This window comes from Macaca thibetana, chromosome 14 (assembly GCF_024542745.1).
Source record: "Macaca thibetana thibetana isolate TM-01 chromosome 14, ASM2454274v1, whole genome shotgun sequence".
In the NCBI taxonomy this organism is placed as follows: domain Eukaryota; kingdom Metazoa; phylum Chordata; class Mammalia; order Primates; family Cercopithecidae; genus Macaca; species Macaca thibetana.
In genome coordinates, this window is record NC_065591.1 from 15,680,400 (window position 1) to 15,703,002 (window position 22,603).

General features: G+C 47.2%; 3 protein-coding genes across 3 annotated transcripts in view; 2 read left to right on the forward strand and 1 right to left on the reverse strand.

Moving 5' to 3' along the window:
* The window catches only part of UBE2L6 (ubiquitin conjugating enzyme E2 L6), a 622,645-nt gene that overhangs the window by 551,528 nt on the left and 48,514 nt on the right, over nt 1–22,603 (forward strand). The gene's annotated exons all lie outside the window — the stretch shown is intronic.
* Nucleotides 1–22,603, forward strand: part of TIMM10 (translocase of inner mitochondrial membrane 10) — a 301,193-nt gene that overhangs the window by 209,093 nt on the left and 69,497 nt on the right. The window lies entirely within an intron of this gene.
* The window catches only part of SERPING1 (serpin family G member 1), a 437,682-nt gene continuing 417,251 nt past the window's right edge, over nt 2,173–22,603 (reverse strand). Inside the window, exons 2-9 of the mRNA XM_050758532.1 lie at nt 19,780–19,817; nt 19,185–19,257; nt 17,136–17,634; nt 15,325–15,459; nt 11,507–11,710; nt 11,173–11,312; nt 5,127–5,346; nt 2,173–2,691 (exon numbers count right to left, since the gene is read on the reverse strand). Coding sequence (XP_050614489.1) covers nt 2,438–2,691; nt 5,127–5,346; nt 11,173–11,312; nt 11,507–11,710; nt 15,325–15,459; nt 17,136–17,634; nt 19,185–19,257; nt 19,780–19,817 — 1,563 coding nt within the window. The 3' untranslated portion in view covers nt 2,173–2,437. The remainder of the gene's footprint in view (nt 2,692–5,126; nt 5,347–11,172; nt 11,313–11,506; nt 11,711–15,324; nt 15,460–17,135; nt 17,635–19,184; nt 19,258–19,779; nt 19,818–22,603) is intronic.

Here is a 22,603-nt window from a genome sequence, read left to right on the forward strand (position 1 = left end):
CTTCCGAGTAGCTGGGATTACAGGCATGCACCACAACACCCGGCTCATTTTGTTATTTTTTAATAGAGGCGGGGTTTTGCCATGTTGCCCAGGCTGGTCTCAAAACCCTGGCCTCAAGTGATCTGCCTGCCTCAGTCTCCCAAAGTGCTGGCATTATAGGCATGAGCCACTATGCCCGGCCTCCATAGTATTTTTTCTTTCTTTTTTTTTTAAGTGCAAGATACTTTGATAGGCTCTGTAGGGTCACATGGTGCAGGGAGTAAGAAGACACAAATTTAAGTTATAGTCAAGTTTGGGCACAAAGGAAATAAGCCTGCCCAAATAAATCACCTACTACATTTGAATTTGGATAATGTCAGATCGATTTGCAGCAGTCTGACCTTTGGATAGTTACTTAACCTCTCTGAGTTTTGGCTTCCTCATTTCACAAACGGGAACATTACCTGGCTCAGCATGATTGGAAGAGTCAAAGAGATTTGCAAGGTCCTGTGCCCACAGGGGTCAGAATCACCTTCCACCTCCTGACCTTGTTGGTTCACAATTCAGGTTAGTGCTGAGCACCACCTTCATCGTGTCAGGATCTCCCCAAGCAGAGGGGAATCTTCCTGAATTTGCTTTCACTAGGCCGGGCACAGTGACTCACACCTGTAATCCCAGCACTTTGGGAGGCCGAGGTGGGCAGATCACTTGAAGTCAGGAGTTCCAGACCAGCCTGGCCCACATGGTGAAACCCCATCTCTATTAAAAATACAAAAGTTAGCCGGGTGTGGTGGCGGGCGCCTGTAATCCCGGCTACTTGGGAGACTGAGGCAGGAGAACTGCTTGAACCCGGGAAGTGGAGGTTGCAGTGAGCCAAGATTGCACCACTGTACTCCAGCCTGGCCGACACAGCAAGACTCCGCCTCAAAAAAAAAAAAAGAAACTCTATCTCTACTAAAAATACAAAATTAGCCAGGTGTGGTAGTGCATGCCTGTAATCCCTGCTACTTGGGAGGCTGAGGCGGGAGAATCACTTGAACCTGGGAGGCAGAGGTTGCAGAGAGCCGAGATCGTGCCATTGCACTCAAGCCTGGGCAACAAGAGCAGAACTTCGTCTCAAAAAAAAAAAAAAAAAAAAGTCATAAGAAGTGCTGTTACATCTCAGTTTCATCATTTCCTAACTACAGGACTTTGAACAAGACTTAGCCTCTCTGAATTTACCATATAAATTTATTGTGAAGATTAAATGCCTACAAAAGTCCTAGTAGACGGTCTATGTTCCCAACAATGTTAGCTACTGTTATTGTTGTTGTCAGAGTTGTTGCAGACAAATAAGCAAGACAGGGGCTGTAAGAAATGGACCGCATTAATAGTCTTCAGTTAATGACTCTTTGCCCTGTCACTTTGTAGTGCTTTTCCAGTCTAACTCTAGGTTTGGTCCTGTGATTTGCTTTGGCTGCTAGGACAGTAGTAAACTTGATACAAGCAGAGGTGTGAAAAAGAGACTGCCTGTTTTACTCTTTTCCATTACAGGGTAGCCTGCTGGGAGAACATACGAGACGTGTAGAAGAGCCAAGTTGTCCTGATGTCCTGAGGCCACAGAAGACCAGTCATCCCCTAACCAACCTAACAACTATACCTTACAGATGTATGAATGAGCCCAGGGAAGATCAGCCAGGTCCAGCCCAGATCAGCAAAACTACCTAGTCAACTCTGAAACTTACATGAAATAACAAACGGTTGCTGTTTGAAGCCTCTAAGTTTAATGTAACTTATTATACAGCAATAGCTGGCTGATGCAGGAACCATGGGAGCTCTTGTCCTTTAATATTGAAGCAGCTGATATTCAAAGGCAAGGGAGAGGTATGGTGTGACGGCTCATGCCTACAATCCCAGCACTTTGGGAGGCTGTGTTAGGATGATTGCTTGAGCCCAGAAGTTGGAGACCAGCCTAGGCAACATAGTAAGACCCTGTCTCTACAAAAAATTTAAAAATTAGCTGGGCATGGTGGTAAGCCCATGTGGTTCTGCCTACTTAGGAGGCTGAGGTGGGAGGATTGCTTGAGCTCAGGAGGTTAAGGCTGCAGTGAACCATGATCTCACCACTGTACTCTAGCCTGGGTGACAGAGCGAGACCCTGCCTAAAAAATAATAAAAAATAAAAAATAAACAACAAAGGCAAAGCCGAGAAAGTCATGGTCTGCCAGGTTTTATTTGTAGAGTCTGGTGAACTTGAACAAGAGAAAGCTGCAAAAAGTGGTTTGGAGACCATGGCAGGGCCATGGAGAAGGGCTAATAGAAGCCAAGGGTGGCCAGACCCTCAGGGAGCCCTTTTGGTGGAGAGCAGACACCTGAGGCAGGAGGTGGCAGCGGCCAAGTCCAGGCAGGCAGCAGCAGGGCTGCAACTGAGAGCTGAGGCTGGAGAGGTAGCGCTCGCCCTAACCTGACCCTGCAGGTCTCAAGCCCTGGGGTCATATACTCGCCCCATGAAGACAGGGAACTTGTGCTGCTGGTCCCAGAGGAGGAACAGGAAGGGCTGCTGCACTTCAAAGATGAGCAGGGCGCGGGCCACAGAGATGGCAGAGGCTGCAGCCGCCTCCACCCCAGTCTCCGTCAGTTCCAGCACTGCCTGGTGCTGCATCGCAGAAACCTGAAGATCTGGGTCCTCTGTCAGCCCACACAGGTTGAGGTCATAAGAAAAGTCGAAGAATTCTAGGGCAAAACCAGAGAAAAACAGAGTCAGAGGTCGGCATGAAACCCTCAGCTGATGGAGACCTTTGTCCTGAATTCTCTGGGTTCATCCTGAGTCCCAGTGCTCTCTTCCTTTTTCCTTGTTTGCCAGATTACATACTCTACCCTCTGGTCCAGTTCATGGGATCCTCTATTAGTGGGCCCAACACTGCCACTCTCTCTCAAGGTGAGAGGCCTTGCACCCCATCCCCAAAACAACCCTGAAAAATGATGTCATTGTCTCCTTGTCTCCCAGGACCTTGGAAGTGAGGTAACAGATCAGAGATAGGTCATATATGAAAAAATGAGGTTATATGCAATGCTATGATGCTGTGAAATAATGGGAAAATATGCTATAGGAGCATCTTTAGCTCCAAATATCAGGCCATCTAATATTTGGTCTCAGATCCCAGTTCCTGACACAGAGTTACTAGATCCCTTGGAATTTCCTGGGTCATAGGAATGCCTTTTGTGCTAATGAGGCTACTCCTGCTGGCTCCTGGATGGGGGCTGGTCACTAGAAAGACTAAGTGTGATTAGAGCTTGGAACTTTCAGCCCCTCTGTCCATCCTCTTGGGAGAAGAGAGGAGCTGGAGATTGGGTAATAATCAATCATGCCTACATGATGAAGCCTCCTAAAGTACAGGGTTCTGAGAGCTTCTGGTTGGTGAACACATACATGTGTCAGGAAGGTAGCAAACCAAACTCCACAGGATAGATGCTCCTGGGCCCAGGACCCTTCGAGATTTTGCCCTGTGTATCTCTTCATCCGGCTGTTCATCTGCATCTTTTACTTAATCCCTTATATAATAAACCAGTAAATGTAAGTGTCTCCTGAGTTTTGTCAGCTATTCTAGCAAATGATGAAACCCTTACAGGGAGTCGTGGGAACCTCCAAATTATAGCTGGTTGGTCTGATGCACAGACGACAACCTGGTCTTGTAACTGACATTGGAAACAGGGGGAAATCTGGTGGGGTTGAGCCCTTAAACTGCGTGGGATCTGATGTTACTTCCAGGTAGAGTGTTAGAATTGGATTCAATTGTAGGACACCTAGTTGGTGTTCCCAGAGAACTGGAGAACTGCTTAGAAAACACTCCCACACCTATTTGGTGGCCAGCAGTGTTGAATGAAAATAAAAAAGAGGTTTTCTTCCTATACAGATGGCATATACAAGGAAATGGCATCATGCATTAGGTAGTCAAGTTCTCTAACAAGAAATGAAGTGACAGGGTTGGACATGAGATCAAAGGTTAGAAAATGAAGCTGGGCACAGTGGCTCACACCTGTAATCCCAGCACTTTGGGAAGCCAAGGTGGGCAGATCACTTGAGGCCAGGAGTTCAAGACCAGCCTGGCCAGCATGGTGAAACCCCATCTCTACCAAAAATACAAAAAAATTAGCTGGGCGTGGTGGTAGGTGCCTGTAATCCCAGCTACTTGGGAGGCTGAGGTAGGAGAATCACTTGAACCCAGGAGGTGGAGGTTGTAGTGAGCCAAGATCATGCCACTATACTCCAGCCTGGGTGACAGAGCGAAGTTCCATTTCAAAAACAAACAAACAAACAAACAAACAAACAAACAAACAAACAAACAAAGGTTAGAAAGTGGAGTCTCTGGGCCGGGCGCGGTGGCTCAAGCCTGTAATCCCAGCACTTTGGGAGGCCGAGGCGGGTGGATCACGAGGTCAGGAGATCGAGACCATCCTGGTTAACATGGTGAAACCCCGTCTCTACTAAAAATACAAAAACAAAATTAGCTGGGCGTGGTGGCGGGTGCCTGTAGTCCCAGCTACTCGGGAGGCTGAGGCGGGAAAATGGCATGAACCCAGGAGGCAGATCTTACAGTGAGCAGAGATCGCGCCACTGCACTCCAGCCTGGGTGACAGAGAGAGACTCTGTCACCTAAAAAAAAAAAAAGACAAAGAAAAAAAAAAAAAAAAAAAAGAAAATGGAGTCTCTGTTGCCTCTCGTAAACTCAGAAGCCTCCAGACCTGCATTTCCAGATAGCTTCTTGCATATCTAATGGTGTGGTTGACTGTTTTGAAACATGTCTGGGGAAGAAGCATCCATAATTCACCTTGGTGAATTATCTGTACCACTGTTCCACTGCCTGTGTCACAAGGAACCATAGGAAAAACCTCAGGAAAGCTGGAGACCTGGATCAGTATTCTAGTTTGCCTCTGACTAGCTCAAGGGTAAATCATGGAATCTTTGGGTAAGTCACATAAAACTTCTGGGCCTTCATTTCCACAATGATCCAATGGGATAATAGCACCTACCCTTCTAACTTGCAGGGTTGCAGAACAAACTGAGATTATGGATGTAAAAAATACTCTAGAGAATGCGAACTACATCTTAGGGATCCCCCCTTTCTCCTCTGATGGCCTGGGAGTAACCCCAAGCTGCCAGAGCTCACCCAGTTTCTCCATGATTGACAGCATATCCTGGTTGGTCGTCACTTTGATGCGGGGCAGTACTAGGAGAGTGGGCTGGAACTTGGACATCTCCAGCTTCTTCATGATGGCCTTGAAAACAGAAGGGCTGAGAGCCTGTTCTATGTCTTCAAGACGATGTTTCAGGTTCTGGGGTACCAGGATCACCAAACTCAGATTATGGGAGAGCTGCAGTTGCCCCACCTAGAAAATAAGAGATGCACCTTAACAGTCTTCCTACCGCAGCTCTCTCCTGGCCCTACCCTCTGTGTCACAAGGCTGTCCTGCAGTCTGCTGCCACAGTCTGTATTTCAACAAGCAGCAGTCAGACCTAGGCTTCCAGGCTTTACCACGAAATGGGGATACCAGCTGGGTGAACAGTGCTGATCTAACTCTGTGCTGGGGAGAGGTAGAGGAAGAAGCATGAGATTCTAATTATACCCTGACTCTACCACTGACGAGCTATGTAATATGGGTAAGTGATTTGATTTCTCTGAGCCCTATTCCCTTCCTGCCAAATGTGTTGTGCATGTAGTATATTGCATGCACACTGAACCACCCGAGTTATCAGGTCAGCCTCTTTAAAACTACTGACGGCTCTTCACTGCCTATGAGATTAGGTACAAATATCAGTATGGCATTCAAGATTGTTCACAGGCTGGTCTTAGCCTACCTTTCCACTTTGCTATTAAAAGGACTTTCAACCATGCACAGTGGCTCATGCCTGTAATTCCAGCACTTTGGGAGGCCGAGGCAGGTGGATCACGAGGTCAAGAGATCGAGACCATCCTGGCCACCATGATGAAACCCCATCTCTACTAAAAATACAAAAATTAGCTGGGCATGATGGCGCGTGCCTGTAGTCCCAGCTACTCAGGAGGCTGAGGCAGAAGAATCGCTTGAACCCGGGAGGTGGAGGTTGCAGTGAGCCGAGATCGCGCCACTGCACTCCAGCCTGGCGACAAAGTGAGACTCCATCTCAAAAAAAAAAAAAAGAAGGACTTTCAACTGGTGACCAGACAAAAGTTGTAAGAAGTGCAGGGCCCATGGGTTTAATACAGGGGTTGTCAACTCAGAGTGCATTTGCCTCTCGGTGGACATTTGGTAATTTCTGGAGACATTTTGGTTGTCATAGCTGGCAGTGGGCAGGGAGGACGTGCACACAGTGCTACTGGCTTCTAGTGAGTAGAAGCTAAGGATGATGCTAAATTCTACAATGCACAGGACAAAGAATTATCTGACCCAATATGTCAATAGTGCCAAGGCTGAGAAACCCTAGTCTAATAGGATATGAGACTGTCATTAAATGGTATTATGATTGAGGCTGAAAGAACAAAAAGAATCTAGAAGAATGCAGAATTCAACTGGGCAATAAAGAAGTTAACTGAAAGCAATCAGTTGTTGGAACCTGAATAGCCCAGAAAAAGTAGGTTGTAAGCCAATTTCGGCTGAAGAGGATGGACATGGGGTCCCTGTTGACACAGGACTCAAGTTGGATATACTCATTTGAGTAGCATGTGCCCGTCAGGTCCTATGTGTGAACCTTGAATCTCTGAACAAAAATGTATCATGCTGTGGTCCTGAATTTTCAAGCCAGTAACCTCGGTGTACCTGAGCTGGTAAATCTCACCCCCTTCCTTGGGTAAATATCCTTAAGTGCCAGGAAGATTTAGAATTTAGTATGGGAATGACAAAAGAAAGCAACTTCATCATGCTAAAACCAGGTGTTAAGTTCAGGGTGACCTGTATGTTTGTTATTTAAAATAGTGATTGTAAGTTTTAAGAGAATCTGACATGCTAGTTTTATGCTTTTAAGCAAAGTTGTAGGATAATTTCATTAAGTGTGAGAATGATATTGGAATGTTGGCTAGAAGTTAAATCACTCTTCAAATTTAATTTTCAGTTTACAAGTGAGCCTTAGGTGCTAGGATGATATGGCCAAGCACAGTTGTAATTATGACCTGTCAGGTATTAGATGTGTTTAAAAAGGATATCAGCTGGGTGAGGTGGCTCATGCCTGTAATCTCAGCTACTTAAGAGGCTAAGGTGGGAGGACTGCTTCATCCCAAGGAGCTTGGGTTACATAAGCTATGATTGTGTCACTGTACTCCAGACTGGGTGATAAAGACCCTATTTGGTAAAACTACAAAAATAAATAAAAGAAAACAGAAAATCGGGCATATTAAATTTGTAAAGGGAGCTTAAAATGCTTATGGGAATATTAATTATGTTTGTAGACAGAACAAATGGTTTAAAGGAGTTTATTCAATATGGCAATTAATTCAAGAACAAATGAGAGTTAGTATTTTTATTAAGAAACACTATTCTTTTATAAAATTTTATTTAAAAACCCTATTCTTTTGTTTTTTGTTTTTTAAGACAAGGTCTCACTCTGGCCCTCAGGCTGAAGTGCAGTGTCACGATCTCGGCTCACTGCAACCTCCGCCTCCCGGGTTCAAGTGATTTTCCTGTCCCAGCCTCCCAAGTAGCTGGGATTACAGGCGTGTACCACCACACCCGGCTTATTTTTTGTATTTTTAGTGGAGACAGGGTTTCACCATGTTGGCCAGGCTGGTCTCGAACTCCTGATCTCAGGTGATCTACCCGCCTCGGCCTCCCAAAGTGCTGGGATTATAGGCATGAGCCACTGCACCTGGCCTATTCTTTGTCTGTGTTTTGAGACAGTCTCACTGTGTTGCCCAGGTTGGAGTGCAGTGGCGTGATCTTGGCTCACTGCAACCTCTGCCTCCCAGGTTCAAGCGATTCTGTGCCTTAGCCTCCTGAGTAGCTGGGACTACAGACATGCGCCACCATGCCTAGTTAATTTTTGTATTTTTAGTAGAGATAGAGTTCCACCATGTCAGCCAGGCTGGTCTCAAACTCTTAGCTTCAAGTGATCCGCCTGCCTCAGCCTCCTAAAGTGCTGGGATTACAGACATGAGCCACCATGCCCAGCCAAATCACCTACTCTTTTTTCTTTTTTGAGACAAAGAGACAAAGTCTCGCTCTGTTGCCCAGGCTGGAGTGCAGTGGCGTGATCTCGGCTCACTGCAAGCTTCACCTCCCGGGTTCACACCATTCTCCTGCCTCAGCCTCCCGAGTAGCTGGAACTACAGGCGCCCGCCACCACGCCCAGCTAATTTTTTTTTTTTTTTTTTTTTTTTTTGTATTTTAGTAGAGACGGGGTTTCACCGTGTTAGCCAGGATGGTCTTGATCTTCTGACCTCGTGATCCAACCATCTCGGCCTCCCAAAGTGCTGGGATTACAGGCGTGAGCCACCACGCCCGGCCCACCCTACTCTTAATGTAGGAAGTTCAGCTTAAAATTAAAAGGCATAAGTAAAATTTTAATTTTGCATTTGTCAATACATTAAATTAATTATCTGTTTAAAACCCAAGGAACTCTAAATAGTGGTTTTTGTGCACAAAAGTACTCCTCCTTTGGCTTAAAAAAAAAAACTCAGGCTGTGTACTGTGGCTCATGCCTGTAATGCCAACATTTTAGAAGGCCGAAGTGGGCCGATCACTTGAAGTCAGGAGTTCATGACCAGCCTGGCCAACATGGTGAAACCCCGTCTCTACTAAAAATACAAAAATTAGCTGGGAGTGGTGGCAGGTGCCTATAATTCTAGCTACTGGGGAAGCTAAGGCGGGAGAATCGCTTGAACCTGGGAGGCAGAGGTTGCAGAGAGCTGGGATTGTGCGCTGCACTCTAGCCTGGGTAACAGAATAAGACTTTGTCTCAAAAGAAAAACAAACAAACAGACAAAACTCATATTGGCTTGGGGAGATAGAAATTACTCTTCATATTATACCTCCTTTGTATTTGAATATTTATTAACGATATTATATGTCCAGAATGCTTACCTCACCCTATCACCTCACCTCAATGGCTACAACAGTCTATCCTAAGGGATTTTTACAATGATTTTTGGTTTAGAGTTTTGTGTGAGACTTTAATAACCTTTCTACAGAGGAAATACTGGTTCTTATAATTCAAATAGTTACATTTAAACCTAACTTGTTAAGTTCTTAATTCCTACTTTCTACCTAACATCTATGGCTTTGATTAAATAGCTATTCCAATTGATTTGAAAAAATCTCGTATTTATACCTCCCTCCACATATCTTGAATTTGAACAATGCCCTGGACCTGTCACATACATTCACTCTTCTGTGCCTTATATGCGCTGTCCTGGTTCTGCTAAATGAGTCATGAATGGTCAAATACATTAGATAGGGATGGATAGATGGGTGGATAAGTACATGAGTGGATAAATAAGTGAGCAAAGAATAGTCAAAAATAGCCTCCTCAGCCGGGCACTGTGGCTCATGCCTGTAATGCCAGCACTTTGGGAGGCTGAAGGTGTGGATCACTTGAGGTCAGGAGTCACTTGAGGACCAGCTTGGCTAACATGGTGAAACCCCATCTCTACTAAAAATACAAAAATTAGGCCGGGCGCGGTGGCTCAAGCCTGTAATCCCAGCACTTTGGGAGGCCGAGGCGGGCGGATCACAAGGTCAGGAGATCGAGACCACAGTGAAACCCCGTCTCTACTAAAAATACAAAAAATTAGCCGGGCGCGGTGGAGGGCGCCTGTAGTCCCAGCTACTCAGGAGGCTGAGGCAGGAGAATGGCGGGAACCCGGGAGGCGGAGCTTGCAGTGAGCCGAGATCGCGCCACTGCACTCCAGCCTGGGCAACAGCGTGAGACTCCGTCTCAAAAAAATAAATAAATAAATAAATAAAAATACAAAAATTAGCCAAGTGTGGTGGCAGGCACCTGTAGTCCCAGCTACTTGGGAGGCTGAGGCATGAGAACTGCTTGAACCCGGGAGGCGGAGATTGCAGCGAGCCGAGATCGTGCCAAGGTACTCCAGCTTGAGCAACCAAGTTAGACCCTGTCTCGAAAAAAAAACCTCCTCTCTGAAGTCTTCCAGCCACTTTTACTAAGTGAGTAGCTCCCTTTGGCACCCTCTATTTCATTAATTCATTTATTCAACAAACATTGAATGAGCACCTATGATAGGTGGCATTGTTCTAGGCACTACAGATACAGAAGGAAACAAGACAGTTCCTGTATTCAAGTAGATAGACAATATCTTAGGGAGACAGACAATATCCTAATCAAATAAGCAAATAAATGACATAATTTCAGATGATGATGAATGTCATGAATATAATAAAACAGCAGCGATATTACAGGGTGAGGAGGAGGCTACTTTAAGGGGTGAAGACCTCTCCACCAAGGTGACATCTGAGCTGACACCCAAATGACCAGAAGGAACAAGCTATGTGAGGATCTGAGTGAAGAGGGATCCAGGCAGAAAGAAAAGCTAAGGAAAGCTCCCAATGCGGAACCAAGCCTAGCATGTTCCAAGAACAGAGCCTTGGTTTCTTAGCCAGGTACTGAGACATCGTGACAGGTCTGTGTTTTGCCATGCTAAAAAGGTGGAAATATCTGGTAACTGAGCATGAGATAGCTTACCAATTGGAATCCTCTGGGCTCCATATTCTGTCTTCTCTCGCTCCCTACTCACCAAACTAAATTGTTCAATTTCTGCTAATGCACTTAAGTCATTGAACTCATGTGCACACACGCACTTACCACATATATGCATATGCAACGATATACTGATATACGTGTACACATGTATATGTATGCTATACACAGGTACACACATACACACATACACACAGGACTTGCTAAGCACCAGGGTCTTCTGATGAGTTGACTGGAAAAAGAAACAGATGTGTAGAATAGGAACACAACTCACATTTTGCCATTCAATGTAGCAGAGATGCATGAAGAAACTTGAGAATCCTGTTTCCAGCCTAAAATATACAATGCCTGCCTTGGCCAAGGCTAGAGAAAGGAGAAGGAGAAAAGATAGGGTGGAAATACAGATGGAAGGAGTAGAAATGATGGATTTGTAAGCATGTACCCCAAAATGATGGGATGACAGCAGAAAAAAAAGTCAGCAGACTCAAGTGGGTTTCAAACAGGAGAAGGAAAGGTTAAGAACTTACCTTGGCCTTCAAAGTTTGGTCAATGAAATGGGCCACAGGGTACTTCTTGCTATTCATCATGGGCACTTTTATAACCGAGTTTTTGAAGTGAAAAGTGTCCATTCTGGTTTTTTTGGGATCGAATGTTGTCTTCCACTTGGCTAGAGGGAAGAGGTGGGAGAGGTGCTCTAATGCACGTAGGAAAAGGATGAAGAGGAGACAAAAGCCTTGTGAGCAAAGGGTGGGGCAGGGACATTGAGATCTGATTGTAGAACTTGGGGTTAGGTGGGCTTTGAAGCCAGGAGGGGAAGAAGGATCCAGAATGGGAAGACCAACTGGCTAAGGGCCCCCTTACCACTCAGGTAGATGGCATTGAGGAGGACAAGGCGGGTATCGGAGGGCAGGCTGTCTAGCAGCCGGCTGATCTTGTTGTTGGTGTTCTTGGCCACCCAGGTGTTGATGAGCTCCAGGTTGGCGTCACTGTCGTTGCTCAGGACTCTGGGACTGCTGCGGTACAGGGTCCGAGAGGCATTCACAAAGGTGTCCCTTATGGCCAGGTCTGGGGGTATGTGGAGAAAGGGAGGCATGAGTCCCCTGAACACATCGTTCCTCTCCATGAGCAAGATTTGAGAGTGAGCATGCTTCCTATGGCTCTATCTGCTCACTCTAGTGAACACGGCATGGTGGAGCGGTCCAGCCCACTCCTCTTACAGATGCGGCAAATGAGGCCCAAGAAGGCAAACTCAGAACCAGGAATCAGAGAAGTAGCCCTAAGCCTCTGCTGCCTCAGCTTGCTATGTTACTGTGGCTCTGCAAGATAATCTTTTTGAGATATTAAATTCCATTTGCCTATATTTTTCCTCTTTTCTGCCCTTAATTTGGCATGGCATATTCTGCTTCCTGGCTTCGGTGGGAGTTTGAGACTCTGTCGCTGGGGCTGGAGCGCAGTGGCCGGATCTCAGCTCACTGCAAGCTCCGCCTCCCGGGTTTACGCCATTCTCCTGCCTCAGCCTCCTGTGTAGCTGGACTACAGGCGCCCGCTACCTCGCCCGGCTAGTTTTTTGTATTTTTTTTAGTAGAGACGGGGTTTCACCGTGTTCGCCAGGATGGTCTCGATCTCCTGACCTCGTGATCCGCCCGTCTCGGCCTCCCAAAGTGCTGGGATTACAGGCTTGAGCCACCGCGCCCGGCCTAAAACTTTCTGGCTTTTGCTCTCCAAAAGCCTTCAGTCCGCTGGAAAAAAAAAAAAAAAAAAAAAAAAAAAAAAGCACTCAAAAGATAATTTTTCTAGGACTAAGTAGATTAAAGATACTTTCCGAGCTGGGCATGGTGGCTCACGCCTGTAATCTCAGCACTTTGGGAGACCAAGGTGGGAGGATCACTTGAGGCCACGAGTTCAAGACCAGCCTGGCCAACATGGCGAAACTTCGTCTCTACTAAAAATACAGAAATTAGCTGGGCATGTGGTCGTGGGCACCTGTAATCCCAGCTATTCGGGAGGCTGAGGCAGGAGAATCACTTGAATCTGGGAGACGGAGGTTGCAGTGAGCTGAGATGGCGCCACCGCATTCCAGCCTGGGCAACAGAGTGAGATTCTGTCTCAAAAAAAAAAAGAGGTATTTTCCCAGGCTTTGCTGGCGCCTACGTACAACATAAGACCAAGAACCTTGCTTGGCACAGCTCCAGGGTACAGCTAGATGGGGATAGAAGCCCTAACATATTGAATGCTGTTACATTTTTCACCAACCTAGCAAGACAGCGGGATAAAGCTGACTTACAGCTTTGTAAGTAATAAATAAATGCAACATTTCTTGAACACCTCTGAGCCATGTTTTTCCCACATCTAAAAGAGGGTGTTTTTTAGATGATGGGGTGATAGGTGAGTTTTTTTTTAATTTTTAATTTTTATTTTTTTAGAGACAAAGGTCCTACTCTGTCACCCAGGCTGGAGTACAGCGGCATAAACATAGCTCATTCTAACTTTGAATTCCTTGGTTCAAGCAATCTTCCTGTCTCAGTCCTTCACAGCTGGAACTACAGGCATGCACCACACCTGGCCAGTTTTTAAAATTTTTTGTAGAGATGAGATCTCTCTATGTTGCCCAGAGGCTAGTCTCGAAATTCTAGCCTCAAGCAATCCTCCTACCTCAGCCTCTCAGTGTTGGAATTACAGGCACAGTGCGCCAGACCTGAGTATTGTTTTTATAGCTTTAAAAAAAAAACAGCTTGAAAAAAAGTTTTCCTTTTTTTCAAAAAGGGAGGTGGGTAGATTAGTGTAATGGTTATCAAACATTTTAAAGCAGCAGAACTACTTTCAAACAAAGGCATGTCTGAAGCCCACAGCATAAAATGGGCCGTGGATGAGGCTGGGTGGGGAGCTCAGAGCCCAGCTGGTCCTCTCACAGGAAGTAGTGAAGCCTTCCCCACCGCTGAGGCTCCCCACACCCCATTCCCACCATGACTCCAGAAACAGCTTTGCAAAGCCCTAGGGCTCTGAGGAACAAAGTCGGAAAACAACTACATTAGATCGTTTTGTAAGTTTATTATTACTATTATCATTATTACCTACTTAATAACGTAATACATGTAAAATGATAACAAAGTCACATAACACAAAAATAAAAAGAATGAGAGTCCCAAGACTCCTTTGACCGAAAAATTAGCAAAACAGTTTTTTGTCTCTTTTATGTCTATAGCTCGCTAGCCCTCTAGCCCTATCTATTAATGAATGCATATGGGTATTCTTATTCTTTTTTTTTTTTTTTTTTTTTGAGACAGAGTCTCGGTCCGTCGCCCAGGCTGGTATGCAGTAGTGCGATCTCGGCTGACTGCAACCTCTGCCTCCCGGGTTCAAGTTATTATCCTGCTGGGACTACAGGAACGTGCCACCACACCTGGCTAATTTTTGTATTTTTAGCAGAAACAGGGTTTCCTCATGTTGGCCAGGCTGGTTTTGAACTCCTGACCTCCAGTGATCAGCCCACCTCAGCCTCCCAAAGTGCTGGGATTACAGGCAGGAGACACCACACCTGGCCTGCCTACCCCATATTTTTTTTTTTTTTTTTTTGAGACGGAGTCTTGCTCTGTCGCTCAGGCTAGAGTGCAGTGGCGCAATCTTGGCTCACTGCAACCTCACCTCCTGGGTTCAAGTGATTCTCCTGCTTCAGCCTCCCGAGTAGCTGGGATTATAGGCGCACACTACCACGCCTGGGTAATTTTTTGTATTTTCAGTAGAGATGCGGTTTCACTATGTTGGTCAGACTGGTCTTGACCTCCTGACCTCATGAATCGCCTGCCCCGGCCTGCCAAAGTGAGCCACCGCACCTGGCCTTTTCTTTACTTTTCTTCCTTTCTTTCCTTTTCTTTCTCTTCCTTCGTTTTCCTTCCTCCCTACCTCCCTGCTTTCTTTCTTTTCCTTTTCCCATTCCTTCCTTCCTTCCCTCCCTTCCTCCCTCCCTCCTTCCCTCCTTCCCTCCCTCCCTGCTTCCCTCCCTCCCTCCCTCCTTCCTTCCTTCCTTTTCTTCTTGATGGGAGGTTTGCTCTTTCACTCAGGCTGGAGTGAAGTGGCATGATCTCGGCTCACTGCAACCTTCACTCTCCTGGGTTCAAGCAATTCTCCTGCCTCAGCCTCCTGAGTAGCTGGGATTATAGGCGCCCGCTACCATGCCGGGCTAATTTTTGTATTTTTGGTATAGACAGGGTTTTGCCATGTTGGCCAGGCTGGTCTTGAACTCCTGACCTCAGGTGATCCACCTATCTCGGCCTCCCAAAGTGCTGGGATTACAGGTATGAGCCACCACGCCTAGCCCTACCCCCAACATTTTTTTTTTTTTAAATAGAGATGGGGTTTCGCCATGTTGCCCAGGCTGGTCTTGAAGGCCTTGGCCTCCCAAAGTGTTAGCATTACAGACGTGAGCCACCATACCTGCCTGGTTATTTTTATTCTAAAGCAGTTGATAAATGCCAGAGACTTGCCTAAGGTCTCACTAGAAGAACAATCCACTTCCTGCAGTGACCTGATGCTCCTGCCAAGGTCTTCACTTGCTCCGCAGTCCATCCCTGATACTGTAGCTCCAACATTCCCTCTGTCCTTTCTTTTCCCAGTGCTGGGTTCCCCTTCAGAGTCCTCTCAGGACCCTCCTCTGCAGACACTGCCCCTTCCTGGGCACTCACCTGGGCTGTGGAAGATCTGAGAGACTGAGGTGAAACCTTTGGTCGTGAAGCCCTTCAGAGCCTGGTGGACACAGGCGAAGTCCTTGGGGTAGGAGAGGACGTTTTCCAGGTTTGTTTTGGTGTTCTCCCCAGCTCCTGCAACAAAAGGCAGACATGAAAGATACTTGCAGGATGAGTCGGGGGGCCTTCCTTGGGAATGAGGGTTGGGGACCAGGCTGGAATGGAGGGTATTCCCTGCTTCGGAGGGGTCACAGATCATCTGAGCTGGAAGTGTTCTCTCTCTCTTTCTCTCTCTTTTTTTTTTTTTTTGAGACAGTCTTGCTCTGTTGCCCAGGCTGGAATGCAGTGGTGCAATCTCAGCTCACTTGAATCTCCAGGTTCAAGCAATCCTCCCGCCTCTGCCTCCCAAGTAGCTGGGACAATAGGCATGCGCCACCATGCCTGGCTAATTTTTGTATTTTTAGTAGAGATGGGATTTCAACATGTTGGCCAGGCTGGTCTCAAACTCCTGCCTTGGCCTCCCAAAGTGCCGGGATTACAGGTGTGAGTCACCGTGCCCAGCCAAGAAAGATTCTGTAGCCTTTTTAGAATTCTCTCTGGGGAGTAATAGCTCTCTCCCCACTGCTTGTAGTAATTTGTTTGTTCATTTTCTAGGGTAATTACCCAATGGGACTTGACAGTAATCCCTCAAGATGGCAGAGGATTTACGTTTTTTTGACCTCTCACTAAGTCAGACGCTAGGCTATCTGCTTCTTTTTTCTTTTTTTTGAAACAGACTCTCACTCAGTCTTCCCAGGCTGGACTGCAGTGGTGTGATTTCAGCTCACTGCAACCTCCACCTCTCGGGTTCAAGCGATTCTCCTGCCTCAGCCTCCTGAATAGCTGGGGTTACAGGTGTCCGCCACAACACCTGGCTAATTTTTTTTGTATTTTTAGTAGAGACGGGGTTTCACCATGTGAGTCAGGCTGGTCTCGAACTCCTGACCTCATGATCCGCCCACCTCAGCCTACCAAAGTGCTGGGATTACAGGTGTGAGCCACCGCGCCCGGCCCAGCTTTCTGGTTATTAATCTTTTGAGGTAGATAGCATCATCACTATTTTACACAGGAGGACTCAAGGCTCAGAGAGGTTAAAGTGAATTGCCCAAGGTCACAGAGCTAGAATGCAGTACTAACCACATCTACTCTAGGTCTATCTCTGATGATTTTTTTTTTTTTTTTTTTTTTTTTTTTTTTTTTCTGAGACAGAGTCTCGCTCTGTCACCCAGACTGTAGTGCAGTGGTTCGGTCTCGGCTCACTGCAACCTCTGCCTCCTAGGTTCAAGCAATTCTCCTGCCTCAGCTGCCCAAGTAGCTGGGATTATAGGCATGCACCACCACTCCCGGATAATTTTTGTATTTTTAGTAGAGACAGGGTTTCACCATGTTGGCCAGGCCGGTCTTGAACTCCTGACCTCAGGTTATCCACCCGCCTTGGCCTTCCAAGATGCTAGGATTACAGGCGTGAGCCACTGTGCTTGATTTCATCTTTCTTATCACCTCTCCTTGCCATGAAACATGGTGAGTGGCTGGGACCTTGTTTTATATGTTCTTGTATAGTCACAGGGTTTTACAAGCAATAGGGTTGCCTATTAAATCATTGTTAAATGATAGAATGTTCAAGAATGAAAAGATACTTCCCTCTACACCCCCAATGTATAGCCCATTTTTACAGCTTCTTCCCAGAGACACGGCTCTGTAAGTGTCTGGGTTGGTGACCCTTATGGGAGTGTCCAACAAATGACCTGGAGAGAATGCAGTCAGGGTCTTACCGAGCAGGACCTGGGTGAGGAGGCTGGCAATGCTGAATGGGGAAAAGGCCATGTTGGTCTCTGCCTTCTTCATTGCTGAGAAGGCGTGGTAGAGCTTCAGGGAGAAATCTACCAAAGCGTCTCCCAACATGGCCTCTGTTGAATGACTGTCCAAGTCAGAGCAGAGAGTAACAGGTCCTGGGCAGAAGGGACCAGTAGTGGGCTGAGTAGGAGAATCTGTGGGGAGCTGGGTAGTTGGTTGGATGGGCTGGATGGTGGGTTGGGCGGTGGGTTGGGTGGTGGGTTGGGTGGTGGGTTCATCAGTGGTATTAGCTGTTATTTTGGTGGATGAATTGGTTGTTGAGTTGGTTGTTGGCAAGCTGGTAGCCTCCAGGATGGATTCAATGAATAGCATCTTGGAGTTATTTGCCACTGCGATCTTCCCTTCGCTTCCCTCTTGCAAACTCTCTGGATCCCAGGAGCTGGAGCTGGTAGCATTTGGATTTGAGGAGGCTCTATCCTGTGGTTCAAGAAACTGAGTTTCATTTTTTTCTTACTACGAGGCACAGTCCTCTAAAATAGTCAAAGCAGTTAGAGAAGGTGTGGATGTGGAAAATGTCCTGTACAAGAGAGTAATTTCTGACAGTGTGGCGGATGAGGAACCTGTCTTGGAACCACCACCACTAATTCCTCAGAGAAGGGGAGATACAGGGTGAGGGTGGGGGTGCACAGGAATGTGCTCTGCAGAAGATGAGGGATAGTCAGGGACTCTGTAATCTCTGACCAATTACTGCCCTGTAGGAAGTTGTTTTCCAAACAGTGAAATTGAGTGTTAATTGCCATTTATCTATGTTCTTGCAATTTCCTGTAAATATCTACCTGTTTGACTCACTTGCTTGGCTAGTACAGACATTTCAACTTGTGCTCCTGGATTTAGAACAGTAAATTTTCAAACTATGGGTTGCAACCCATTAGTGGGGGTGGAAAAACAATACACATTAGGAAGGAAACAAAGAAAGGGAAGGAGGGAAGAAGGGAGGCAGGAAGGGAGGGAGCCATAAGTAGTATAGGCCAGCAGCTCTGAAACAATTTTGACTCCCCGGGGATATTTAGCAATGTCTAGAGACAGTTTTGGTTGTCATAGGGAGACAGCAGGGAAGATGCTACCACAATCTAGTGCATGCAGGCTAGAGATACTGCAAAACACCCTAAGATGCACAGGGTAGCCCCTCAGCAATGAATTATCCAGCCCCAGTGTCAACAGATCCTCCACTGAGAAACCATGCATTAGCCCCATTTCACAGGTAGAGAAACTGATGCTGACACATATTAGCTAGTACAGGGTCTCACAGAAATGGGAGAAACAGCTAGGGGTCAAAACAAGGTCTCTGAGTCCAAACTCCCTGCTCATAACTACATCATCTGCTGAGTATGTCATGCCAACTTGCGCACGCACACACGCACATACACACACCCCTACCTACCTTTCTCCTGGGATCCCACACTTCTTAGCCTTCTTTCTAGTCCACGACCTCCCAGACCACTGGGACCTCTCACTGCTATTGACTCCCACCCAGACCCAGGTATGTTTGCTACCATTCTTCCCTGTCTTCACAGGCCCTAGCCTGGGACCACCGCCTGTCACAGCAGCCAAACCTCTCCCCCCCACAGCTCTTTTCTACAGCAAACTCTTGCTTTGGTATCACAAAATGCTTCCCATATCCTTGCCCTATGTGGTCCTCCTGCCAAGCCTGTTTAGTGGACAGGGTGGGATCTGTTTATTCCACATTTTATAAATCAAGAGGAGTAGGCTGAGAAAAGTGACTTCCTCAGGACCACACAGAGCAGCTCCTACATGGCCCGCCAAGATTAGAACTTACATATGTCTGAGTCCTGAGCTCTTTCCACCATCTACGAGTGCGTGAGCAAGGATCACACTCGCTGATCCCAAGAGGAGCTCTCCTGATTATCCGGGGCCTGAAGGGTTAATCCTCAGCCACGGCCCGCACCCCGCACCATCCCCCGTTCCCGTCTCCACCCCCGTCCCCCATCCCACAAGGGACCACATACCCCAGCCAGCAGCAGCAGCAGGAGGGTCAGCAGGGTCAGCCTGGAGGCCATCTGGGCGGCGACGTCAGCGGACCTGTGGAGCCAGCCAGTATCCGAGCCAGCTCCAAGCCTGGGAGCCCAGGGGCCCCCACCCCGCCGGGGGCCCGCCCCCATTCCGTCCCAGGCCCCCGTCCCTCTTAGCGAATTCCCTCCTCCTCCCTCCTGGGGCCACTTTCTCCCTGGCTCCTCCCTCTGTTTTGTTTTCCCCAAACCGCTTCCCTTTCCCGGCACCGGCTGGCCCTTCCTCTCCCCGTGGGCCCGGGTCTCCGTCCATCTGTTCAGTCGGAGGGGAGGTGAGGGGCGGGGGGGTCCTGCTTTAACCAAACAATGAGGCCAGAGGCGTGGGGGAGGGGAGGTCCTGGGGGGCTGAGCACAACAGGCCTGAGGCGGGAGGGGCTGGGGTAGGAGGAGGCAGAAATCCCAGGTGGAAGCAAGCCTGTAGAGACCCCTGAGATCAAGGCGGGCCGGAAGGCGGGGGTGAGGAGACCTGCTCCCTAGACCTCTTCACTCCATGCTTTCCACCCTACTCCCCACCCCTGCCCAGCACCAAACCTACTCCAAACTCCTGGTCACCAGGCAGCTCCAGTGCAGACTGAGTAGAGTCCTCCAGGGTCAGGGAGGGTGGGGTGCGGGGGGAGCGCAGTCTTAGCTATTGGCTGGCCCAAGACACTGCCCAGTTACAAATTAAGGAAGATTGATCGCTGGTGTGAGTTCCTGTAAATCAGGATGGGACGGGATGGGACTGACCGCTTGGTTTTCTTTGTGAGCCAGGCCAGGAATTTAGCCCAAATCCCCTGGTAGGTGGGGTGAACGGGAAGGCTTGGGTGCAGTTATCAGCTTTACACAACCAAAGCTTCCCCCGCGTCTTCATGAGTAACAATAAAAACAGCATGTACACAAAATGTGCTCCGCAGTTTTTAAAGGAATGAACTTTTTGGAAATTGCTCATCTCCGTTAATCCTCAACGTAACCCTTTGTGCGCCATTGTACCCATTTGATAGTTAAGAAACTGAGCCTTAAAGCAGTGAAATGTCGGGCCCTGATCACTCTCATTTTGAGAAGTATTCCGAAGCCTAATCTCTGCTCCCATCTCCCCTGTGCCCTGTAGGCGTTCTGCTATTTTTGCTGGTAGAGATCCATAATCAGTAGTCCTTTGTATAACAGACGAGGGATATGAGGCACCCAGTTCAGCAAGCATTCACCTTAATTAAAAATTAAAAAAACTAGCCGGGCACGGTGGCTCATGCCTATAATCCCAGCACTTTGGGAGGCCGAAGCAGACGGATCACTTGAGGTCAGGAGTTCGAGACCACCCTGGCCAACATGGGGAAACCCCGTTTCTACTAAAAGTACAAGAATTAGCTGGGCGGCGCAGGTGCGCTCATGTAGTCCCAGCTACTAGGGAGGCTGAAGCACAGAGAATCACTTGAATCTGGGAGGCCGAGATTGCAGTGAGCTGAAATTGCGCCACAGCACTCCAGCCTGGGTGACAGAGCAAGACTGTCTCAAAAAACAAATAAGTAAATAAATAGATATTTAAAAACTTGAAAGCTGGGGTGTATGTGTTTGTGACTAGTGCTCCACAATAGACGTGGCTGGCTGTGTGAGCCAGCAAGTTGCTTTCCCCTGTCCTCTCAGCATTGCCAGATAAAACACAGGAAGTAGACAGGCCTGGTGGTTCATACCTCTAATCCCAGCCCTTTAGGAGACTGAGGCAGAAGGATCCCTTGAGCCCAGGAGTTCGAGGCTGCAGTTAGCATTGATCATGCCACTGCACTCCAGCCTGGGCAGCAGAGTGAGATGCTTGCTGTCTCTTTAAAAAAAAAAAAAAAAAAAAGCTTACATTGAGATATACCTATGGTAAAAATGCTTACATTGTAATATACTTATGGTAAAAAATTTTGTTGTCGTTGTTGTGTATCTGAAATTCAAATATAATTGACGTTTTGTATTTTTGCTAAATCTGATAACTCTGCCTCCTCTGCAAAACAAAGAGGCTACCTCTGATGACCTAATATAGCTATGATGCTCCATCATCATCTTACTGTAGGCCTATCCTCTAACTGTATTTGGAGCATTCAGGAAAGTTTGTTGCTAGCACCAGAACTGCTACTCTAAGGGACTGACCAAGGACAGAAACAGGAGAATATTTGTGTGTCTCCTCGGGGGTACTTGGACAAGACCCAAAAAGAGTCTTCCCCAGCTTCGTGCTTTATTCTCTGAAGCCACTTGGGAACCTCCTAAACCATGGGAAAGTTATATAACATCAGAGCCATCGTTTGAACAGCTGCACACAAAACAACACTTCTCCATTCCCAGTGCTCAAGCTGGTGGGCTCAAACGGAACATGAGCGTGTGGATCCTGGGAAATGGGTCAGCCAAAGGAAAAGAAGGTAATGGAAAGCAACCTCATTCACTGAGTGCTCACCACGCATTTACTTTCATCCTCTCCCTAATTCTCATCGCCTATGGAGTAGGTGCTACATTAATCCCATCTTAAACAAGTTAACAAAATGAGACTCAGAGAAATTAAATGATCTACCTAATATCACAAAGCCAGTAAGTGACAGAGCCAGGATGTGGACCAAGTCTGTTTGACCCCAAAATTCTTTATTAACCCTTACAAATTACTGGCACATACTAGAGGCTAACCTGAAGCAGACAGCAAAGGGAATATTCTGGGTCCAGCTGCAAGAGTACAATGCTTTGTAGGCCAAAGTTCCGGGGTGAAAAAGCCCCAGTGGAGAGGTTTTCCCAGCTTGTGGGTCTACCTCCTTCAGCGGTCTATAATAGCTCTCTGGCCAAAGCCATTCCTGCACTCTGGACATTTAAAGGATGTCTGCTTTGTGAAGTCTCCCCTGCCTGCTGAAGCTGGAGCTGAAACTGACTTAATCAGGATGTTTGCAGAATTTCTCCCTAGTGTGGGTGTTGAGATGTTCAATCACAGTAAGATTGTGAATTCAGTCCTCTTCCCACTGGGAGCAGGTCTAGGATTTCTCTGTAACAAGGACTTTTCCTTCTGGTGACTGAGGAGAGTTGAACCCACAGAAGCCCTCTTCCCTCATGTTGTAGGTGCACATGGCTTCTCTCCCCCGTGAATTTCCTGATGTTGAATGAGGTTCAAGTTCTCACTAAAGCTCTTCCTACTCAGAGCATTTTAATCAGGTTTTTCTCCTAGGTGAGTCCTCTAATACTGAAGGTACAAGTTGCTGTGGCTGAATTGTCTCCCATTATAGAGTGTGAAAAACTAAACATCTTTAGTTTTCCTTCTTAAGAAAAATTTTTTGACTGGACGTGGTGGCTCATGCCTGTAATCCCAGCACTTTGGGTGGCTGAGGTGGGTGGATCACTTGAGGTCAGGAGTTCGAGATCAGCCTGGT